We start from the raw sequence: 20,735 nt of genomic DNA on the forward strand, positions 1-20,735 counted from the left end.
CAACTTTTCCCTCCGATTTGGAAGGGAAGATATCATTACAATTTGGAATTTACCAATTTTAATTGATAAATTTAAAATTACAGTAAAATATCAACGATCCTCAAAATAAACACCCCTTTCCTATAATTGCAATCGTCCGGTCCATTTTGGGGAATTCTCTCTCCACCCTGCTACAATTAAAATTTCGACAGTAAATATTCAATGATACCGGCTAGTTTTGCAGTAAATTTGCAACAAAAGAAGTTTTATATACAATTCTGTTTTTGTGTTGATGCTAAGGTTATTTGATCAAGATTATTTAGGAAATATATAATATATAGAACTTGAACTGCTTTATATATAGGGATAAAAAGTAAACAAAATGACGTACAAAATCGTCAATGTCAATGCGAACATTTCTGTAAAATGGTATAAATACGCCAACGCTTCATTTAGCACGCCATTACACACGATGTCAGTATCTAACACAACGTGCCACGAAATGCACTGCAATGAAAATATATGATCTTTTCACCTTTGACTACCAGCGCCTCGTGAACTGGTACACCAAAAAGTCTAAAGTAATCCCCGCAGAAATGGGTACCAGTGGTAGAGAGATCATTGAATTCAAGGAACCAGAGGCAGGTTTGTGGGAATGGATAGACAGTTCTGAGGTTGAATTAGCCAAAATGGGTTCAAGCAACCCGCACACTTCACCCAAAACTACGCCAAAGAACATTGATCATCGTAGAACACTTCATGGGTCGGACTCTAGCGGGGCAAAACCAAAGGAGAGGAGAACGTCATGTAGTTGTTCCCCGCCAGTTAAAGCAGGGAAATTCTTAACGTATTCTTCACAAACTACAGCACCTTGTCATAGAGTGGTAGAATCACCATCAGACTTCCCTGATCAGGACACCATAATGAAGCTACATGCTACTGCCATTGGACATATGACACGGCGGATTCTTGCTATGCATATGAACCCTCCAAAACTGATGGGCAATGACTGGAAAGGCTTAGCAGATTACATGGGATTTAGCATGTTGGAAATTCAGAATTTTGAGTTGAATAAGGACCCTATGGAACAGGTGATGAAGGAATGGGTGACAAGGAGGGATAGTACAATTGGAGCATTGCTTGAAATGATTACTGATCTGGAGAGAGAAGATGTTCTAATGGCTTTGAAAGAGCAATTAAGTAAGTTCAGATGCAGTGGTATAGCCAACACTGGGCAAAAGGGGGGGGGGACAATTTTAGGGGGGAACTTTGACGAAAATAGTTTAAAATGGGCTAAAAAGTACAAAAAATATCAGGGTGGACAGCAACCAGCATCCAAGAGGGGGGAGGGGCAAGACTTCTCACAGGGAGGCAGCTGCCCCACTTTGCCCCCACCCCTTGGCTACACCACTGTTCAGATGTAGGCCCTATATGAGGACAGTATTCCTTACAAGTTGAGATGACTAAATTTTGTAACTTTTGTTTTGTACCCAAAAAATCAACTTGAGGTCCAGGAGGCAGCAGGCCTGTAACCAGGATTTATTTGGGGCTGATTTTGACAAAGTGGACCTTTTTGGACTATGGGGGCGGATTTTGAAAAAGTGGACATTCTTTTTCAAAATTTGGACCTGTTTGACCAAAAAGGCATAAAAAGACCCTATTTTTTTCGCTTGCTACGCTCACAAATTGGACTTTTTGGGTTAAAAAAGAGGACTATTTGGGCCTTTGGTGATCAGCCGCCCTAGTTATGGGCCTGGGAGAGAGTGTAGTAGAGATTAGATAATTTCAAAATTTGTTGTATCGCGATCACATCACAATTTGACTTTGAGGATGTACAAGAATTATTGGCATTATATTGCACTTCACCATTCAAATGACATTGTACAAAAGTAAAATACAATTTGATGACAAGTTAGAGAAAAGTTATTTCAAGGCCTTATTTTAGATCCAGTACTAAGGCCCTATAATAGCTCACATCACATTGTGAATTAATTGTGTATCTGTAAAGATTTATTAATGAAACCAATGTTCTAATGTTGGTTACAGAAAAAGATGCCAAAAATTGGACAAAGAAGACAGCTCAGCAGCAGCAGCCTGGACCAGTACAGGTGCCAGTAGGTGAGTCTCTTTTCTTCCCTGTATCTTCCCCTGACAGAGTGACTGATGCGATTCATAGCTTTTATAATGCTACTGACAATCATCATTATGGGGAGGGGTACAGCGGCACTAGGACCACTAGGACAAACTGATTTTTTTAGGGGGGGTTAATTTACCTAAAATTTTCCTGCCAAAAGTGGAAATTTCCCCCCATTGTTTAGGAGGGGTACTGTACAAGGCACAATATTGTGGGAATGTCCCCCATTCCCACCCCTCACCCCCGTGCTCATTGTTCATGGAGATGGGTAACGTTGACCTGGTCTCATGAAACCAGGAACAGTTTGATTATTAATTGAGTTTTTGATATCAGCATGTTTTATAATTCCAAAATTTGAAGGAAGATATCCTTTAATATAGATGTAAAGAGGTGCTGGTATAAGTGAACTGCTCAAGCAAGGTGCTTTGCAAATAGACTAGCTCTTATTTTACACATAGGATTGGATTGAGTTCCTCAAATGACTTTATTGGGACAAATGCAATGATTTTAATGCTAAAATGGGGGCAAAATGAGGACAATTGTGACCTAAAACTGGGCCAGAGGAAGAGATGCACATTACAACTTATTCCAAATCCCCCTCCTTTTTTTTAATTTTTCTTTTTTATTGATATTTTTTATCTCCCAAAATGTTGCCCCTGCATTACCAACAAGGCCCACTGTGCTCTGTGATAAATTCAGCCCTTTTTACACATTTCATCTTGTGACAGGACAAAATTGATGTACATGTATGATTTTCATCATTTTTATATCTTTTACAGTATCTGGTACCTGTTACCCTAATATTCCTGTGACCCCAGAACTAAGAGGCATAACACTCAATGACAGACCTGATGGTGAGTAGCAAAGATATGGGAGTAGATCTTCCACTGCTTAAGAATCTTAAATCACAATATGGGTTAGAGGTCTAAATTATATCACTATCTGGTGTCAGTTAATGCACCTGTGAACTCAAGAAGTAAGAGGCATAGGTGAAACCTTACCTGATGTCATCACATAGCAGAGATCCAGGGGAGAGATATGGGAATAGCTGTTCCTACAGTCCAGATTATTGAGGACACATGATAGAGGGATTAAATGCTGTTAAGAAATATGTACTCATTTTGTAATAATGAAGATTAAAACTACCTGATGTCATCCAATAGCAGAGATCTGGGGCAGAGCCCGGGCAGAGATATGGGAATAGCTATTCCTACAGTCCAGAATCCAATATAATTATTGAGGACACATGATGGAAATAGAGGCATTAAATGCTGTTTTGAAATATGTACTCATTTTGTAATAGGCCTAATGAAGATTAAAAACGTTTAGTAAAAAAAACTAGGGGACAAACCTGTGTTCAACGTTGCTACGGCCCTGGAGTGCTTATTTCTTTTTCAAAGCCAGACTCCAATCCCTCATGTTGCTGCATGGGGATCGCTACACCGCCTGCACAGTGAGTCTATTAATTTCCCATCATTTAATTATGTCGGGCCCAGTACCCATTTGTACACCAGCGTGAGGAGAGGCAATGGGGGTGAAGAACAATGCCTAAGTGCATAACATGTTGATGCCACAGGGACTCAAACCCACAACCTTAAGTTACTTCACGATTATGGGATAAAGTCTTAGACAGCTGCGCCACCATGACCCCATTATAAATGGTCACAATGTTGGCCGAAGTTTTTGATATTAATATCATTTTGAGTGCAAAATAACCATTTGGTTTGCAGTGGTGGCACTAGGTTTTTTGGGGGTGTGGCATTGGGGGCAAAGTGAATTTAAGGGGGGCGAAATCAACAAATTTTCCACAAAATTGCTGCAAAAAGTAGGAATTTACATAATTTGGACAGTTTTGCCTCAAGTGGAGGGGGGAATATTGGGAGGGGGTAAATGCCCCTTGCCCCCCCCCTGTAGCACCACCACTGTTGATTTGACCATGTTTTATTCTTCCTGTTATTCCCAGGTCCAGTAGAAACCTTTGATGCTTATGTGTGCCACAATCCTGATACGGATTATAAGTTTGTATTAGACATGTTATCCGCAATGGAAAAACCACCATATAATCTACGGTTCTGCACTGACTGGAGGGATTTAGTACCAGGTGGTTCATATGCTACAGCAACAGCAGAACTTATTGAAAACAGGTAGGTTATTACCTAGGGGTACCACTTAAAGATGAAGCCCTGCCAGAGCAGTTATTCTGCGGTGATCCAAACCTGCCTGGTTATCAAATTAATCAGTGACAAGGTTATCTCTGAATTTGACAGGTGCTAATTGATGTTTTATTATTATTGCATCAATTAGCACCTGTCAAATTCAGAGATAAGCTTGTCACTGATTTATTTAATAACCAGGTAGGTTTGGTTCACCCCAAAGGAACTGCTCTGGCAGTCCCACTGTATGACTAAGTAATAAGTTTGCTTTGGGGTCAAAATTTTATTTGGTAAAAAAAGGCTTTTTCTGAGGAGCAAATGGAAAAAGGCAAAGCGGTTGTGTTATTTTTTTTCTTTTTAGTAAAAATGGCTATTCGCTACATGCTAACCCCCCCCCCTTAGTTTTTCATTTTTATTCTGAATGTGAAAAACTAGTTTTATAATTTGAATTTTAAAAGCTATATATGTGCAGTTTCCTGAGAGAAACCTCTTTTTTATTTGGCCTGTTATCAGAAAATGTGAATGTCTAGTATTTAGTATGCCCACCCTGTTGAGAAGCAAAAGAACTAAATACCATATATGTATAAAAACAAGATTTTTTTTTTTCATATTTAAAAAAAGAGCTGAAATTACCATGTTTGTCTTACAGCAAAACTGAAACTTGTCATTGTATTTGTATTACTTTATTCTGCGTTTATAACTTTATAAGCGTTTCAGTATAATTGTTCTTTTAATGCCAAGCATTTCACATTACAGTCATGTGTACATACAAAGTCATGTACATATATCTGTTTGCAGCGCAGGGTATTATAATCATACATATTTGTTGTCATGGTTGAAAAGCTACTACTGGTTTCTATACAATGCATGTAGTCCTGTTCAGATGGTCGTAGAATTCTCATGGATCGGCATACTCAAGAATTGTGATTCAAAATCAATCGTGTGCGGGTCCAACTGTCCATACAACTCAATAGAATCCTCAACTTTTGCCCGAGAACCATGTTGCTTTAAGGCCAAAAAAAAAAAGTTTGTCTCAAAGCTTGCGCGCGCATTTGTAAAATCGCGCAATTTGACAAAAAAGAAATGCGGAAATTTTTTTTATTTCAGAAATTTTTTTTTTTTTAGTGTTTCCAGAAAAATTCGGCGAAAATCAGACTTTTTTCCTCAAAATACAGTAAAAAAAAGTCGAGAATAAAAAATTTAAAAAAAATCGCATTCCGCATTTGTTTTCAAACCACTTGTGAGCTTTGAGACAAACCTTTTTTTTTGGCCTAAGCAGAAGGCCCTCTGTGTGAGCATACTACAACCTGTCTTTGAAGCCATTGAACCATTGCAGCGCACATGTGCCCATTTCAAAGCCCTTTCATACTGTCTATGCTTTCATACAGATCAAATCTGCAGTTTCATTCTGACTACCCTGAAAATTCTATGAAAATACAGATATTCAGTGGGATTTGTGGACATTTTCCCCTAAACTTTGATTCAAAATAGTGGGCACTTTCCTGTGTGATTCCGAATCACGGAAAGTGAGTGGGATACATGCCAGAACAGTCATATTCAATGAAGTTACGCATATTGGTATTTTTGGACTAATTTTGATGTTTATATCAACATACCATGCCAATGACAAACTCAAGGAACAATTCCATCCAGGGTCCCACTGGAACAATCTGATAACAATCAAACACTTAACCCTAAACTTGGATTCAAACTAGTGGAATTTGTGTACCAATTTGATTAATTGTACACATTTTTCCATGTTTTATCAAGAAAAGAGCAGAATGTAATGATTTTGAAGTGTGCTGCTTCCTGTTGCTTTCTTTTTTGCAGTGGCACAATAGTTGTTCATATCTTGATAATTGCTTTTGATGTGGTTTTAGCAATATGAATCATTGACATTTCCTTCATTAATGATGATAAAAATGTTGAAAACTGACTCATTTATGTAATCATAAATCCTGTAGGAATTCCCCAAGGAAAGGAACAATGTGCAAATCAAAATCACATACTCAACATAATAGTATGTAATAATTTTCTTTAAAGCTATGGCAGATCAATAATTGGATTCTTTGGCCAACATTCTTGTTTAAAACTATATTTTTAGCCAAAGTTATTTGTTTGACTTTTATGCAATGGCTGCACTAGCACTATTTTCAGGCTCTGTTGCTATTAGTATACTCGGTTGAACACCTCACGCTACACACTCACTAAGTCCGGGCATACACTGCGGCTACTATATGGCTGCACCATAACACCAGCTGGGTCAGTAATTCTAAAAAGATGCTGACCCAGTGGTACGTGTAGCCAGCACTTTTTCAGAGGGTGTGCAAAGGAGGGCAAGACAAATTTTGGGGGGGGCAAACATTGACGAAAATGGTCAAAAATGGGCTCAAAAGTATAAAAAGGGCCTAAATATTCAAATATTGGTGGGGGGAAGGGGAAGCCAGACTTTTCACAAGGGGGAAGCTTCCCCCTTTGCCCCATAGCTACGCCACTGTGCTGACCCAATGACACCCCCTGATATAATACTGTTACTCACTAAAGAGATGGGCAGGCCCGTAGCCATCGGGAATTTCATTTTTGAGCTCAGCGCAAACATCATGAAAATGTTGGGTCACATAGGTGTTATTTTAATACATGCACGACCTTTTTATAAATAACTGAATTTGCCCCCCCCCCACACACACACTCTCTCTAAACTACCTTAGATTCAAAATCAATAATCCAAGTGATTGCAATCCGCAGCAAGTCCTAAATTGAATTGGGTTGGATTCTAATCTAAAGATTGAATATTTCAATCTTATTCTTAAGTAAGTCTGACTCATATTTTTCTCCCAATCTTAGCAATTTAGAAAATGAGGGATACTGGTATATTTGAGATATTTAAGCCTATTTTGACAATTTCTATCAAATTTTGCCTCCCTTGACAGTCGACACCTTGCTCCCTTTTATTTTGCTCCCCCTGAAAAATCCTGTGGTTATACTACTGAAATCTATTACACATTGATATTCAATGTTGAATCAATATGTCTTTAAAAAGGCAGGTGAAACTGAAAGGTTTGTGATATGTAACAGTTATAATAATATTGAGACATATGTGATGTGTGGTTTCTTTCACAACCCCCCCGATCTACAAATGACGCATTTTGTGGTTTCATAGCCAAATACAATTGTTAATTCAGGATGCAAGGTGTTGCCTATCTTGCACATGCCTATGTAAATTGTACCTCCACCATTCCCCAAGTATACATCCTTCCTGTCGGATGTAATACTAGTTTTTAACACACAATACCTTTCCGTTAGAAGGGTAGCAAAGTTTATTATAGGACTATATGGGCTACCGTAAATGGTATGAAATAATGTCCAAAGTGATCTTTATATCAATAAAAGTTGTAATAAAACCAGAAACTACCTTCTCTTGTTTCTATTTTATTTTTGGGAGGGGGCAGGTCTGTCAAATGCCAAAAATGGTTTGAAATACATGTATGTCCAAAATGATTTTTTACCATTGAAGGTTGTTATTTTAAACAAATTAACATGAAAGTGTCATTTTACTTGTTTTCATTTACAGGCACTTGTTCATATTACTAAAGCCACGATTTCTCTGTGTTACAAAATTAAAATTCTGTGTTACAAATTGGATGATTTCCGTGATTTTCTGTTTTCCAATATGAAGCACTGAAAAGTGAAAACAAACAAGTGTATTTTGTATTACATTTTACAGTACCTAGTAGACCTAGAATTAATGCTAAAATGTATTGTTTAATGCTTGATTACCGCTAAATAATCACTTTTCTTTGTTTTATTTTGCAAATCAGCACAAAAGTTAGACATTTTACACATTTTTTTACTATTTTGTGGCATTTTCAAATTTCTGTGGGCAAACCCGAATTCTGTGAATTTTTCTGTTTTTCTGTATCTTGTGGCTTTACATATTACATACAACAAGTTAAAATCAATTTTGATCTCAGATTGGTATTCGTTTGTTATTGTAGGATTAAAAAAACTTTATCATGTTGTGAATACAATTTTTTAATTTGTGGTGAGTACAATTTTTGGATTTGTAACACAAAATAAGTAATCTTGTTTATTTCTTCTTTTATTGCACAGATGTAAGAGGATGATAGTAGTTCTGTCCCCTGAATTTTTGGAAAGTGGACACTGTGATTTCCAGGCCAAGTTTGCCCTTGCTCTTTCTCCAGGTAAGATTCATGTACAGCATATTTTTTTCTTTTTATGTACATTTATGGCGATAATTATCATCAGGAGTAACCATCGTCAGTCAGTAGCATGGAATTCATCAATTTAAATTTTTTAATTTGTCAAGTGGCCATGGGTGTCACCATAGGAAGACCAGCAAGTGACAGGTGATAAACCATAAACACAAAAAAGGACAGAACATTTTCAAAAGATTTGTAAATACTTTTAAAGTTTTTTTAAACAGTATAATGTGACAAAAAATAACTTGAGAAAAAGGTGGAAAAAAATTGGAAAGAATCACAACATTTGTTCTAAAATTTGTGTTTGCAAACACTTATGGCAGCCTAGTCCCCTGGTATCAATAAGTTTTTAAATTCAAATTGATCAATTTGATGTTACTGATTGTGCTATGTCAGGCTTATCTGGTTTCCATCTTGCTTGGGATGTGCATGATATATCATATGAAACGAAACAGGGAATATATGTGCATTGTCATTGTTATTGTTATGTTTTCAATATATTCACTCCTTTCAATTTAAATGCCAACATGTAAAAATAAATTATGACTACCGAAAACATCTAATTTACTTAGCAGCAATATACTGTTACTTTAGCGACTTGTTTTAAATGATCCGAGACAATGATATTGGGTGACTCTACAAGAAACAAGAGTCGCCTGTTCTCACACATTGATTTTCTGAGGCTGAACTCCAGTCTCTATATGAGGAAACAAAATTTTTATGAACAAAACTGTTTCATACATGCTCTTTTAAGGGATCTAGAATGAGCGTTTATGGCATTTCGACAGTATTTTTTGTGGGACATGAGATCACCTCAGACGTATCGAATTGTATTCTGAATATGAAGCGTGTCTTTCTGATATCAAATAATTTTCATTTTTTGAAATTCACAATATAATACTTGTAAATTTTATGACAAATTATTAAAATTTGATATTTTTCAAATTTTTGATATATAACAGTCCTCGAAATAAATTTTATAAATCTAATGATATATTCTTAAAGTGTATGTAGCTGGGAGGAAAAGCCGACGATCAATTGAAAATTTTGACCTTTTATATCGAAGATATGGATTTTTTCCCAAAAGACCTATTTTTTTTTGGTGTTTTGGGAAAAAATCCATATCTTCAATACTGAAAGGTCAAAATTTTCAATTGATCGTCGGCTTTTCATCCCACCTACATACACTTTAAGTATAAATCATCAGATTTATAAAGTTTACTTCAAGTACTGTTAAATATCAAAAATATCAATTTTAATGATTTGCCATAAAATGTGTATTATTATAATTTCAAAAATCAAAATTATTTGATATCAGAATGACATTCTTCGTATTCAGAATGCAATTTGATGTCTGATGTGCTCTAATGTTCCACAATAAATACTGTCCAAACGTTCATACCCCTTCCCTTAATGCTAACATGATCATGATGAAAATTGTCAATAGCATGGCTAATAGGTTATAGGTCGATAGTCCGAAAAGTCATTAGTCCGAAAACCCAATAATTTTATTATAAACCCTAACTTAGAGTCCGAAGTTTACCGTTTTCTAAAATCCATTTTCCGTGTTGTAATCCATGTTGTAAAATTTGTAAATCCGTGTCATGAATAAAGCTTAAAATGTATAAACAATGATATTAATGTCACAATAAAGTGTTCAATATCGCGAGCAATATGCTCTGATTGGAATATTCTCACGATAATAGGCCGACTATTACAATGTTTGAAGGGATATAGGGGTTCTTGCCTTGGTAATATACCTTTATTTCGGTATTATTGATCAGTATTTTTATCATAAAAATTGACATACACAACTCATGATTGTTTTTAGCATTTATTTCTCTTATCTTTTAACAATTTTTGTCACATCATACAAAAATGTCATTTTCCGTGTTGTACCTCCGAATCCATGATTTTCTTCCGTTTTCCGACCCAACCCCTAACTCCAATCCTAACACATACCCTAACCCCATCCCTAACACTAACCCTAATGCCAACCCTAACCTTATCCTAAACCCTTATCCTAGTATAAAATGCCCAAATTTCCTCAAAACCCTTTCTCTAACCCATTACGGACTAATGACTCTTCGGCAGACTAATGGGCTGTTTCCGACTAATTACATTGGGTAACATTCATTGGCGTACGCAGGGGGGGTGTTACGTGTGTGAAACACCCCCCTTGGATCTGTCAAAAAAATAAAATGAGGGAAAAGAAAACTTGGCAAAGAAAGAGAGAGGGGGGGGAAGAGAAAGAGAGGGTGATGGAGGGAGGGAGATAGGAAGAGGAGAGGTGGGAGATGATTATCACAATAATATCATAGGCCTATAGACGAATCCAACGAGCCAAGTCATGGTCAGGATTTGGTCGGCCATGACGGGTCCCCGTATGCACCAAACTGGTGTAGTGACTGCCCAATTGGGTGGATTAAAGCCGCTTAAAAATCGATGTTAGATTCTTTTGTGTTGTAAACTGTCATCATTCTTTTGTCTACGTGTAACACGAGTGATAGAATGCAGTTTAAAATACCCTCCAAGCCGCATTATTTCACATTTTATGTGAGATTAAGCCGACGGGGACCCAACTTTGGCAGCCATTAAGGTATAGGAATGCGTGAATTTGGATTCGTCTATAGCCTTAACAACCCCCACACAAATTATCTCACCCCATAACCGGTAACATATGTATGTGTTAATTGTTGATACATGTCAACCCCCCCCATCATCACACCCCTGGCAACGTAGGCCTACGTACGTTAAGGTTTTAATTGTCAACCCCATCATCACGCTTTTGCATTTCTTACACCGCATTGCGCCCTGTTATCAGCTGAAAACCGGTTGCAAGCTATAGATGATTTTTACTTTGTAATGTAAATCTAATCGCTTTTCAAAAGAATATGTTAAAATAAAGCATATTTAGACAGTATTTTGCATTGAAATAGTGGAAAAATAATGCACCGATGGCTTCAATTGGACCTTCATTTTGCAACATTTCTGAGGAGGAAAACTTGTTCACGAAAGGCTTCATAGACCGTCATTTCACAAGTTTTCGGCTTTTTGAAACTAATATTTTACACACTAATAGTGCCAAAATGGTCCGCCAAATCACTTCAATTAGGTATTCATTTTGCAAAATTTCCTACTTCTGAGGGGGGGCACATCCCCTCAGACACCTCTAAGCCGCCTGTTGCGCGCTTGGGTCCTTCTGCTGCCATTTCATTTTTTTTATCATCACACCCCTTGAAAAATTCCTCAATGCACGCTACTGGTAACATTGGTCTACTAACATTTATAATCAGAGAGAAAGCCAGTGAGGGGTTAAGGTGGGGTCATAATTAATCGTCCAAAAAATGGACATATGTTTATGGTACAATTCTTTACCTCATCTAGCCGCAAAGTCGGATACAGCCATTTGGTGACCCTGGTTTTAGGTTACCCTGGTTTAAAACTAGGGGTACCTTAACTAGGGTCACCAAATGGCCATACCCAGCAACAATGTTGTTGAAGCGATCACACAATTTTGAGCTTTTCACATTTAGAATTGGCAGATTGTTTTAAATTTCAAGTTATCCCATCAAGCATTGCAGTATATCTGCATGCCCCATAGCAAATATATACAAAATATCAACAAGAGCCGCTTAGATATTGAGAGCTATGGATAGTTTCACAATACTTTAGGGGCCATATTTTTGCAAACAAAAGTCTAAGCTTCCCTGATTTAAGTGAGTTATTGAAAGTTGAAGTGAGGGATTTTGTGTACATTTTCAATGGCACATTGAGTTCTATTAAGGTACTGCAAAGCATAATGGGATACTCCCTTCAGCTGCTGTGATTTGCCTGTATTATTAAGAAATGAGGCATCATATGATATTAACCCCCTGAGCAATACAATTGGTCAATTACATGATATCTTCATTTTAATCACCAATCAGAATTGAGTTTTGCAAACAATTCACCCCCATTTTTTTGCATGGTGAAATTATTCTAACAATGTTGCTGATTGGTCCAATTCATAATTGAAAACTAAACTCCTTTTTGACCAATAGGCAGGTAGTTCTCATAGGGATTATTCACCTCCTGGCTTATATCTTTGAACTAACATCTGGCTGATTTCCTGCTTCTTTCATGCACTCTATCCTCCATTGCAGGTGCTCGAAATAAACGCATGGTACCCATCATGATCAATCCTTGCACACCACCCAGTATTCTAAGGCATATTACCGTTTGCGACTACACCAAGAAAGCAGTAAGGCCGTACTTCTGGAGACGACTATTTCATGCTCTTGATCTAAAGTGATTATTGTATCAAAGAGTGCTAAAGACACTAAATAATCAGGAGACTTTTAAGGGTGGGGTACTCTCATGCTTGGGGAGAAATAGTGCTTAGTAAGATGAACATCAAGATTAAGTTTGGTTTGAGTAGGGATGAACTGAGAATTTGAAAGTCAACTCATCCATATGTACCAATTTTTCAACAAAATTGGCTACAGTTAAGCAAAATTCAGCAATTAAAAAAAAATTGAAAATTTGAGAGCAAAAACAACCCATCAAATCCATATACCAAAATTGGCCTAGAAAAAGGGGTCATTGATATATCAAATGGCCGAAAATGTGACCCAAGTTTGTGGCACATCATAGTATGGTCATTTGTATTGTTTTACGGAGTTGTGGGTATCCCTCTGATGATTAACAACCTATTCTCTTGACTTTCTCCAACATTTTGAATTTGAAATTTTGGACTTTGATTTGAAATGGACTTTGATCCAATGGGATAGTGGGGGCAGTGCTTACATGAATGTACTTAAAAGTAAGCCCCACCATTTCCTTGGGATGGGGGAAGGAAGTACGGTACCTTAAAGATTCGCCTAATGGTGCGCATAGTCTCCTCTGCCTTAGAGTAAATTTCACTTAAGCTCCCTACTCCGGCAATCCCAACAAGAACTAAGGGTCCATGCCCTTAGTCACCTTTGTTTCATAACCACTAAGGTATATGACATTTTTTGTTTTAGCTATAGCCCCCTTTAATTATATTTGTACTTGCTCAAGTAGCATTTTGTGCAAATTTTATTACACAATTTGTTGCCGTTCTTTTTATGAGTATTTAAGTGCCTAAAACGGCCTAAAATTAGGCTATGGCGCCCTTTCCAGCCTTGTCTAATATTAATCTCCATAGACTTTACATGTAACAAAATGTCCATAAAAAAGAACGGCAATAAATTGTGTAATAAAATTTGCACAAAATGCTAATTGAGCAAGTACGTACAATGTATGCAATGCACTAGTTTTTGTGAGGGGCTATACGAAATATTTTTTTATGTATTGTATGTATGGTCTTTTCAAAAATAAAATAAATGTCCATCTGAAACATAGGTGTAGTTGCTGATGGGAAATTTAAATGAGGGCACTTTTAAATTGTGCCTAAAAATTCAAGTGAAGGGAGTAAATATGCACCAAGGCAGGTCTGTATGGAGAAGACGGCAGGGAATAAAATAAATGCTAAAATGTGAATGATACAGTATTGTATGCAAAATAATGATCACAGAAGTGAGATAAGCTGTGAGAGAAGACAGAACTTGCACATTGTGATGTTATTTGTATAGTTATATTAGAATTGAGAGGTGTAGCATAAGTGTTCAAATGTTCACTCTGATTGATCTCCCTATGATGCCACACCTCTTGATGCAAATCATAAAATAAATATAATAAAATAAATAAATTGATTGTGTAAAATATGATGTAAATTTTGTACATATTTGACATATGATACAAAGATTAGATTTAAGGATTTCTAACCCTGAAATTATGGAAATTTTTGGGCCTCATAATTGCTAAAAGTTTGGTCTAAGGTATATAAAAGTATACATATTTAGAATGGCAAAGACTTGATAAATCCATCTCTGAGGTCGAATTTGAGCAAATATAATCCTCAGCTTTGGAGCCTGTTTTTTTACCCAAATTGTTTTGGACCATATAACAAACAAATTCTTCAGTAAAAGTATTTTAAAATTAATGTTTTCGAAAACTAGATATAAATATCTACGAATGTTTTTTTTTATACTTTTTTTTGTGCAAAATTGGGCATTTTCAAAAAAATTTGGTGAAAATATTTCAAAGTACTTGTCAAAATACTAAAAAATAAAATAACTGGTCCTAGATAAGAAAGAATGAACAGTTTACCAATCAGGATTTGTAGCCCCATTACCTATTTTATTGGTCCTAGATATTTATATCTAGTGTTTAAAAATTAATTTAAAAAAATCACATTTGTGGTGGGATTTGATCCAAAACTGAGCATTTTTACCCAAATTTGACCTCTTTGGTTTATTCATCAAGTCTTTGCCAATCTAAATACATACCTTAGACCAACAATTTAGCAGTTACAAGACCCAAAGGTTTCCATAATTCGATCCAACCATCATTAAAGATTCTGGATTCAGGATAGCCCCATGCATAAAGCTGGGTTAAATCTGCCACATTGGTTTATCATGCATGGTGATCAAAAGAGTGTACCTTTGACATTTTGTCATCAAAATCCAAAAATCAAAGATAATTGGTATTATAATGCATATGTAGCTGATTTTGCACCACACAATTGCATAACACATTTCCTCTAAATGTAAACGAATGAAATTCCAATCACCTTCAGTGATCACTCTTTTGAGAGTGATTTACTGTTCTTTGCTCACTCTTTCCAGAGTGAATTTCACCCTTTTCCAGAGTAATAAATGGTGGTATGGAATTGTGGAAACCTTTGGGTCTCGTTATTGTCTCCATTAGAGTATAAATCACTTTAGGCAATGGTTTTAGAGTAAAATTATCTTTTTTTCAACCTTTAACTTTAAGAGCGTACACAAAGATTGCAAAATAGAACAAACTTTCAACTGAAGTTTATTTGGTGTATGGAGAAATACAATAATTTGCTCTTTATGAATGACATGCTATGGAAGAGCCTGACTGATGTGGATATCATGCTTTCAAAACGGACCCTAAACAAGTATTTTTCCAGAGCTTCCATAAAATCTATAATACCCTGTTTTTAGAAATTTTTGTGTGAGTTGTTTATTTTGCAAAAATTTATGTATTAAGTGTAAAGTAACTTTAGGCCAAGTAAAAAAAAAAGTTTCTCGTCCCTGCCCGCATCGTTTTTGGCTGCCGCATCAAAAAAGTTTTTGTTTATAAAAAAAGCTTAAAAAGATGAAATTTTGATTGATTTTTGCTGTCAGTACCTTTTCTAGTCTTGTTTGCAGCTAGTTTGTTCCTTACCTATATAAAGTCTGCACAAAAAGTAACTCAGCTGTTATATATACGCCTATAGATTCAGAACTAATAATTGTTTTCACAATATTTCAACATAAAAAGAAGGATGATTTATTTACGTGCATTTTGATACCCAATTTGTCCAATTTTGTTCAATATTGACAATACAGCAGTGTTTTGAAAGAAAAATACCCCAATTTAAAAGTTACAGTTATTTGTATTGATTGGAAGTAAGCGCGAAGATAATGGCGGGCTTTACATGTTTATAGTGCTGGCATTATAATAATAACCATTGATCGCTGTAAACTGCAACTTTTAGATTCTGGTATTTTTCTGTAATAGCACTACTGTGTTGTTAATATTGACTGACATTTGACGAATTGGGTATAAAAATGCGTGTAAATAAATCATGCTTCTTTCTATGTTGAAATATTGTGAAAACAATTATTAGTTCTGAATCTATAGGCGTATTTATAACAGCTGAGTTACTTTTTGTGCAGACTTTATTTGTGTGATTCATAGCCATACATATGAAAGTCTTGCCGAAAAGACACTAGATCTATCATCTTTGGGGAAAAAACTGTGGGGTGCCCTTATCCTCCTGTCTGAAAAAAGTTGGGATGAGAAACTAATATTTTTTTACTTGGCCTTATATAAAAACTGTATTTTGCATCTTCGTATTTTTGTGCCTTCACCTCTACTCGTGAAGTTCTCAAATATAAAACCCTTGTGAAAAAAAATAAAATAAAATCACCAGCAGCTGGTCTGTATGGGTGTTTATGAATGTGTTTAAATGCATTTATTAAAAAATTGTCACTTACTCTAAATTGAAATATTTCAATCTTTTAATTTTTGATGATAGAAATCAATCTAAATATTAGATTGAAAAGTAGACTGAAATTGATCATCATATAATATCTGTAGATCCGTGTCAAAACCGCGCATTTGTTGGCTGCTACACATCTCTTTTAGCTAGGAACAAATACGAGACTCATCTCAAGTGGAGGTCATTTAAAATCATCCCAAGTCACATGGTTTAGGAATATAGAGAACATTCCTTAAAGCCTTAATGTACGATCTTTTTAAGTTTTTAGATTTTTCTTTTTTTCTTCTAAAATGATAATATGCAATCATTATGAAAGTTCCCAATACATTTGGACGCGAAAAACATTGGGAATTTGCAAAGAAACAGCATCATAATCTTCACTTCTATCACTCGAAACATCTCGCACTATTTGGAATTAGGACAGCGAGTGCGGCTTCAGAGTTAGTCTCCTCTGTGACCAGTTTGAAGTTACGCCCTCCACATGTGGAGGGAGCGTAACTGCTAGTTTTGTACGAGACTACGGTTGACGATCGTGGCCGACATAAAGTCATAATCTAAAAAAATTATGACTTTATGTCGGACCAACAGAAAATCGTCCCGTTTTACTACAAATAGGACGAATTTGACAGTTTGCTCATAGATTTAAGTTAGAACATATGTAAGTATTACAAATATGCCAAAAAATCGGTTTTGAAAAAAATAAAGGTAAATTCTGAAAAAAGATCGTACATTATGACTTTAACTATGTGACTTTGGGATGATTTGAGATGAGTCTCGTATTTATTCCTAGCTTTTATGTAAAATGAGACACATGTAGCAGCCGACAAGTACGTTGTTTTGATAGAGATGTACACATATGTGATATGATCAAGCAAAATGAGTCATTTGTCGCTAATATTGTTGTAGTGTAGTAGTCAATAAAAGCGCTCAACTTCCATTGTATTCTATTGTTCATGCAACACTAAAATGACTGTATCTCTGTAACTGTACGTCCATTGGATTTTTCATCAAAATAAAGCTGTGAAAATGATTGAACTTGAAAACTTACTTTTGGATTTGCCTGACAAATGTCTGATTTTGCTTGATTGCATCATATCTTAAATCATGATAACACCCAACAACAGCTTCAGTGGTGGTAATAGTGGTGGCTCATGGAAAACTAACAGTACCCGGTACATTACCAGTATGTTAATATTGCTTTCAACCTGAAAATGATTCCCAAAGGAGTCATAGCAGTTTAAAGATACTCACTGTCAGATGAAACAAGTTTGCTAGCGCAAGAGAGACCAGGGCGGATTTTGTGTATTTTTGCAGCGCGGCGCCTGACTTTGTGTGGGCGCTGCGGTGGTGGCTCGGCGCCCCCTATTGAAAATTCCTGCATCCGCCCCTGGAGACACAATTGTGATAACTCAAACATGTTTACTAATCCATGTCATTACACTCATAATGTCAACACCATGACTAACAAAATAAAACAACAGTAAAACCAGTTAAAGGGTTATCACCCGATTGACAATGTCATTCCCCATTTTTCTTCATAAAAACTGAGATTTTGGTATCAGAAGAAAGCTTGTAATTTTCTAATTACCCCAGTAAAATTTTAATAACACCCAGGATATGTTTAGTCTTATAGATGGTGTGAACAAAAACCTGGTGAATTATGGTGACCACTTTGGATGTGAATGAACTATCCTTGTGGGCATTGTATTGTACATTATTTTCTGCTTCTTGATAAAAACTGCTGAAGCAATACAACTCAAAATGCTGACAAATATTTTTTTATTGATAGGCCTCAATTTATGAAGATAGAAAACAGAACGTGAAATGATTGGATTATGCCCCTTTAAAATATATACAAAGAAGCCCCACCAAAGCAGTTTTCTGGGGGAGAACCAAACCTGCCTGGTTATCACATTAATCAGTGACAAGGTTATCTCTGAATTTGACAGGTGCTAATGCTATTGCATCAATTAGCACTGTCAACTTCAGAGATAACCTTGTCACTGATTATTTTGATAACCATGCAGGTTTGGTACACCCTAGCAGGACTGCTCTTGTAGGGCTTCCTCTTTAATGTAACTTAATTGCTGAAGTGAAGTAATTGGGTCATCAAGTACCTACCCATTATTGTCTCAAATTGTCTAGAAACTGACACATCATTGTCATTGTTTTCTACAGGTGCAAGAAAGAAGCTAATAGTACCAGTGATGTTGGAATGGTGTGATATTCCCAGTATTCTAAAACACATCACTCTATGTGATTACACCAAGGAAGACATGAGACCATGGTTTTGGCAAAGGCTCTATTGTGCATTGATGCAATCCTGAGTATAGCGGACAACCAGATGAGGACAGACCATTCTAATGAGGACAAACTGTACGTCTGAAATGAATGAAGACAATACACGCAAACGAAAACCATTTGACGATGATTTCATTGTGTCCCAATGTAAGTCTGAAAATTATATGAGGACAAAATTTATAAATGCAGTCCTGAGTGTAGCAGACCAGCAGATGAGGACAGACCATTCTTATGATTACAAACTGTGTGTCTGAAATGAATGAAGACAATACACATAAACGGAGACCATTCAATGATGATTTCATTGTGTCCCAATATAAGTCTGAAAATTATATGAGGACAACTATATTACAATGAGGACAAATGAAATTTATAAATGCATTCCTGAGTGTAGCAGATAAACAGATGAGGACAGACCATTCTAATGATGACAAACTGCGTCTGAAATGAATGAAAATAATATACACACAAACGAAGACCATTCAATGATGATTTCATTGTGTCTCAATGTATTAAAGTCTGACGAAGACCATTCAATGCAGTGGTGTAGCGTGGGTCATCAGATTGGGGTGAACCAACTATGATGGGGGGGGGCATAAGACATTTTTTGGCAATTTTCCTATGGGATTTTGCAATCGATGGGGAGAGGGGCATGTGCCAACCTCCCTCCCGTGCCCCTATAACATCTGAAAATTATATGAGGACAAAATTTATAAATGAAGTGCATTATGCTATAGTCTGAGGTATTCCAATGAGGACAACCATGTTACAATATGAGGACTAAAATCGGCAAGTCTGATAATATGGAAGAGACTATTGAACTGAGGACAAGTTTTATTAACAAGTTCTGATGACGACTGAACTGAGGACAAGTTTTATTAACATGTTCCAATGACGACTGAACTGAGGACAAGTTTTATTAACATGTTCCGATGATGACTGAACTGAGGACAAGTTTTATTAACATGTTCCAATGACGACTGAACTGAGGACAAGTTTTATTAACATGTTCCAATGACGACTGAACTGAGGACAAGTTTTATTAACATGTTCCAATGACGACTGAACAGTGCACTGATACAAGTTTGAAATATGAAAGCGAAATAGATAATTGCACAAAATTATTATTACTATTACTACTATTACCATTTTTGTTATTATCATTATCATTATTAAACTGATTATTATTATATTATTATTGGTATTATTATTATCATTGAAGCAATGAGTTTCAAAGAAATTGGTAGTATTTTATTTGTATTGGTAATGAGATGTAAACAACATTATCGTACAATCAGGGATTTGAATTACTGCCTTTTTAATTAGTTAATTATTCAATATATGCATATATGTGACACGATCAAGGGAAATGAGTCGGATGTCGCTAATATTGATTTTGAGATATTGGCAAAGAAAGTGTTAAAATTCTTTTGTTTTATAGTGTTTTCAGCGATTGATAAATCGATGTAATTTCAGAAAGAAAGGTCGTATTAACATGGAATTTTCAGTTTCTAAAAGCTCTAAATGTCCTCGTTAGAAACATGTGAAACTCATTTTAGACCAGGGCCGACATGCAACTCATTCCCCTTGATCATGTCACATAATATTATGATGTCATCAAGGAAAATCAGTAGGAAGTCAAAAATATTCATTTTAAGATATATACAAATAAAGGAAATATCTCCTTTGATTTCCTTTTGTTTTTTGTGACATATGATTCACTAATTAAATACTTAAAACTTAACTTAAAATAGAATCCTTTGCAGTCCACCCACCCAGGGTTTTAGCTAGCCACCCGTCTGGCCGTCATTTCAGACGGCCAGTTTGCTCCTGGGACGGGCAAAATTAATGCCTTTGACAGATGCCAT

At 36.0% G+C, this 20,735-nt stretch overlaps 1 protein-coding gene across 2 annotated transcripts; it reads left to right on the forward strand.

Annotated features, from left to right (window-relative positions):
* Positions 1-431: 431 nt before the first annotated feature.
* Positions 432-19,296, forward strand: LOC140141825 (myeloid differentiation primary response protein MyD88-like). Of its 2 annotated transcripts, none has more exons than XM_072163690.1 (6): positions 432-1,179; positions 2,026-2,097; positions 2,893-2,967; positions 4,077-4,257; positions 8,377-8,468; positions 18,745-19,296. In XM_072163690.1, exons 1-6 carry the CDS (start codon positions 492-494, stop codon positions 18,891-18,893), a joined length of 1,257 nt encoding a protein of 418 aa, XP_072019791.1. In that variant the 5' UTR covers positions 432-491; the 3' UTR covers positions 18,894-19,296. The 2 variants fall into 2 exon arrangements, with proteins under 2 accessions (XP_072019791.1, XP_072019790.1); XM_072163689.1 differs by lacking the exon at positions 18,745-19,296 and adding an exon at positions 12,632-12,824.
* Positions 19,297-20,735: the final 1,439 nt, after the last annotated feature.

Source organism: Amphiura filiformis, chromosome 20, assembly GCF_039555335.1.
Source record: "Amphiura filiformis chromosome 20, Afil_fr2py, whole genome shotgun sequence".
NCBI lineage: Eukaryota > Metazoa > Echinodermata > Ophiuroidea > Amphilepidida > Amphiuridae > Amphiura > Amphiura filiformis.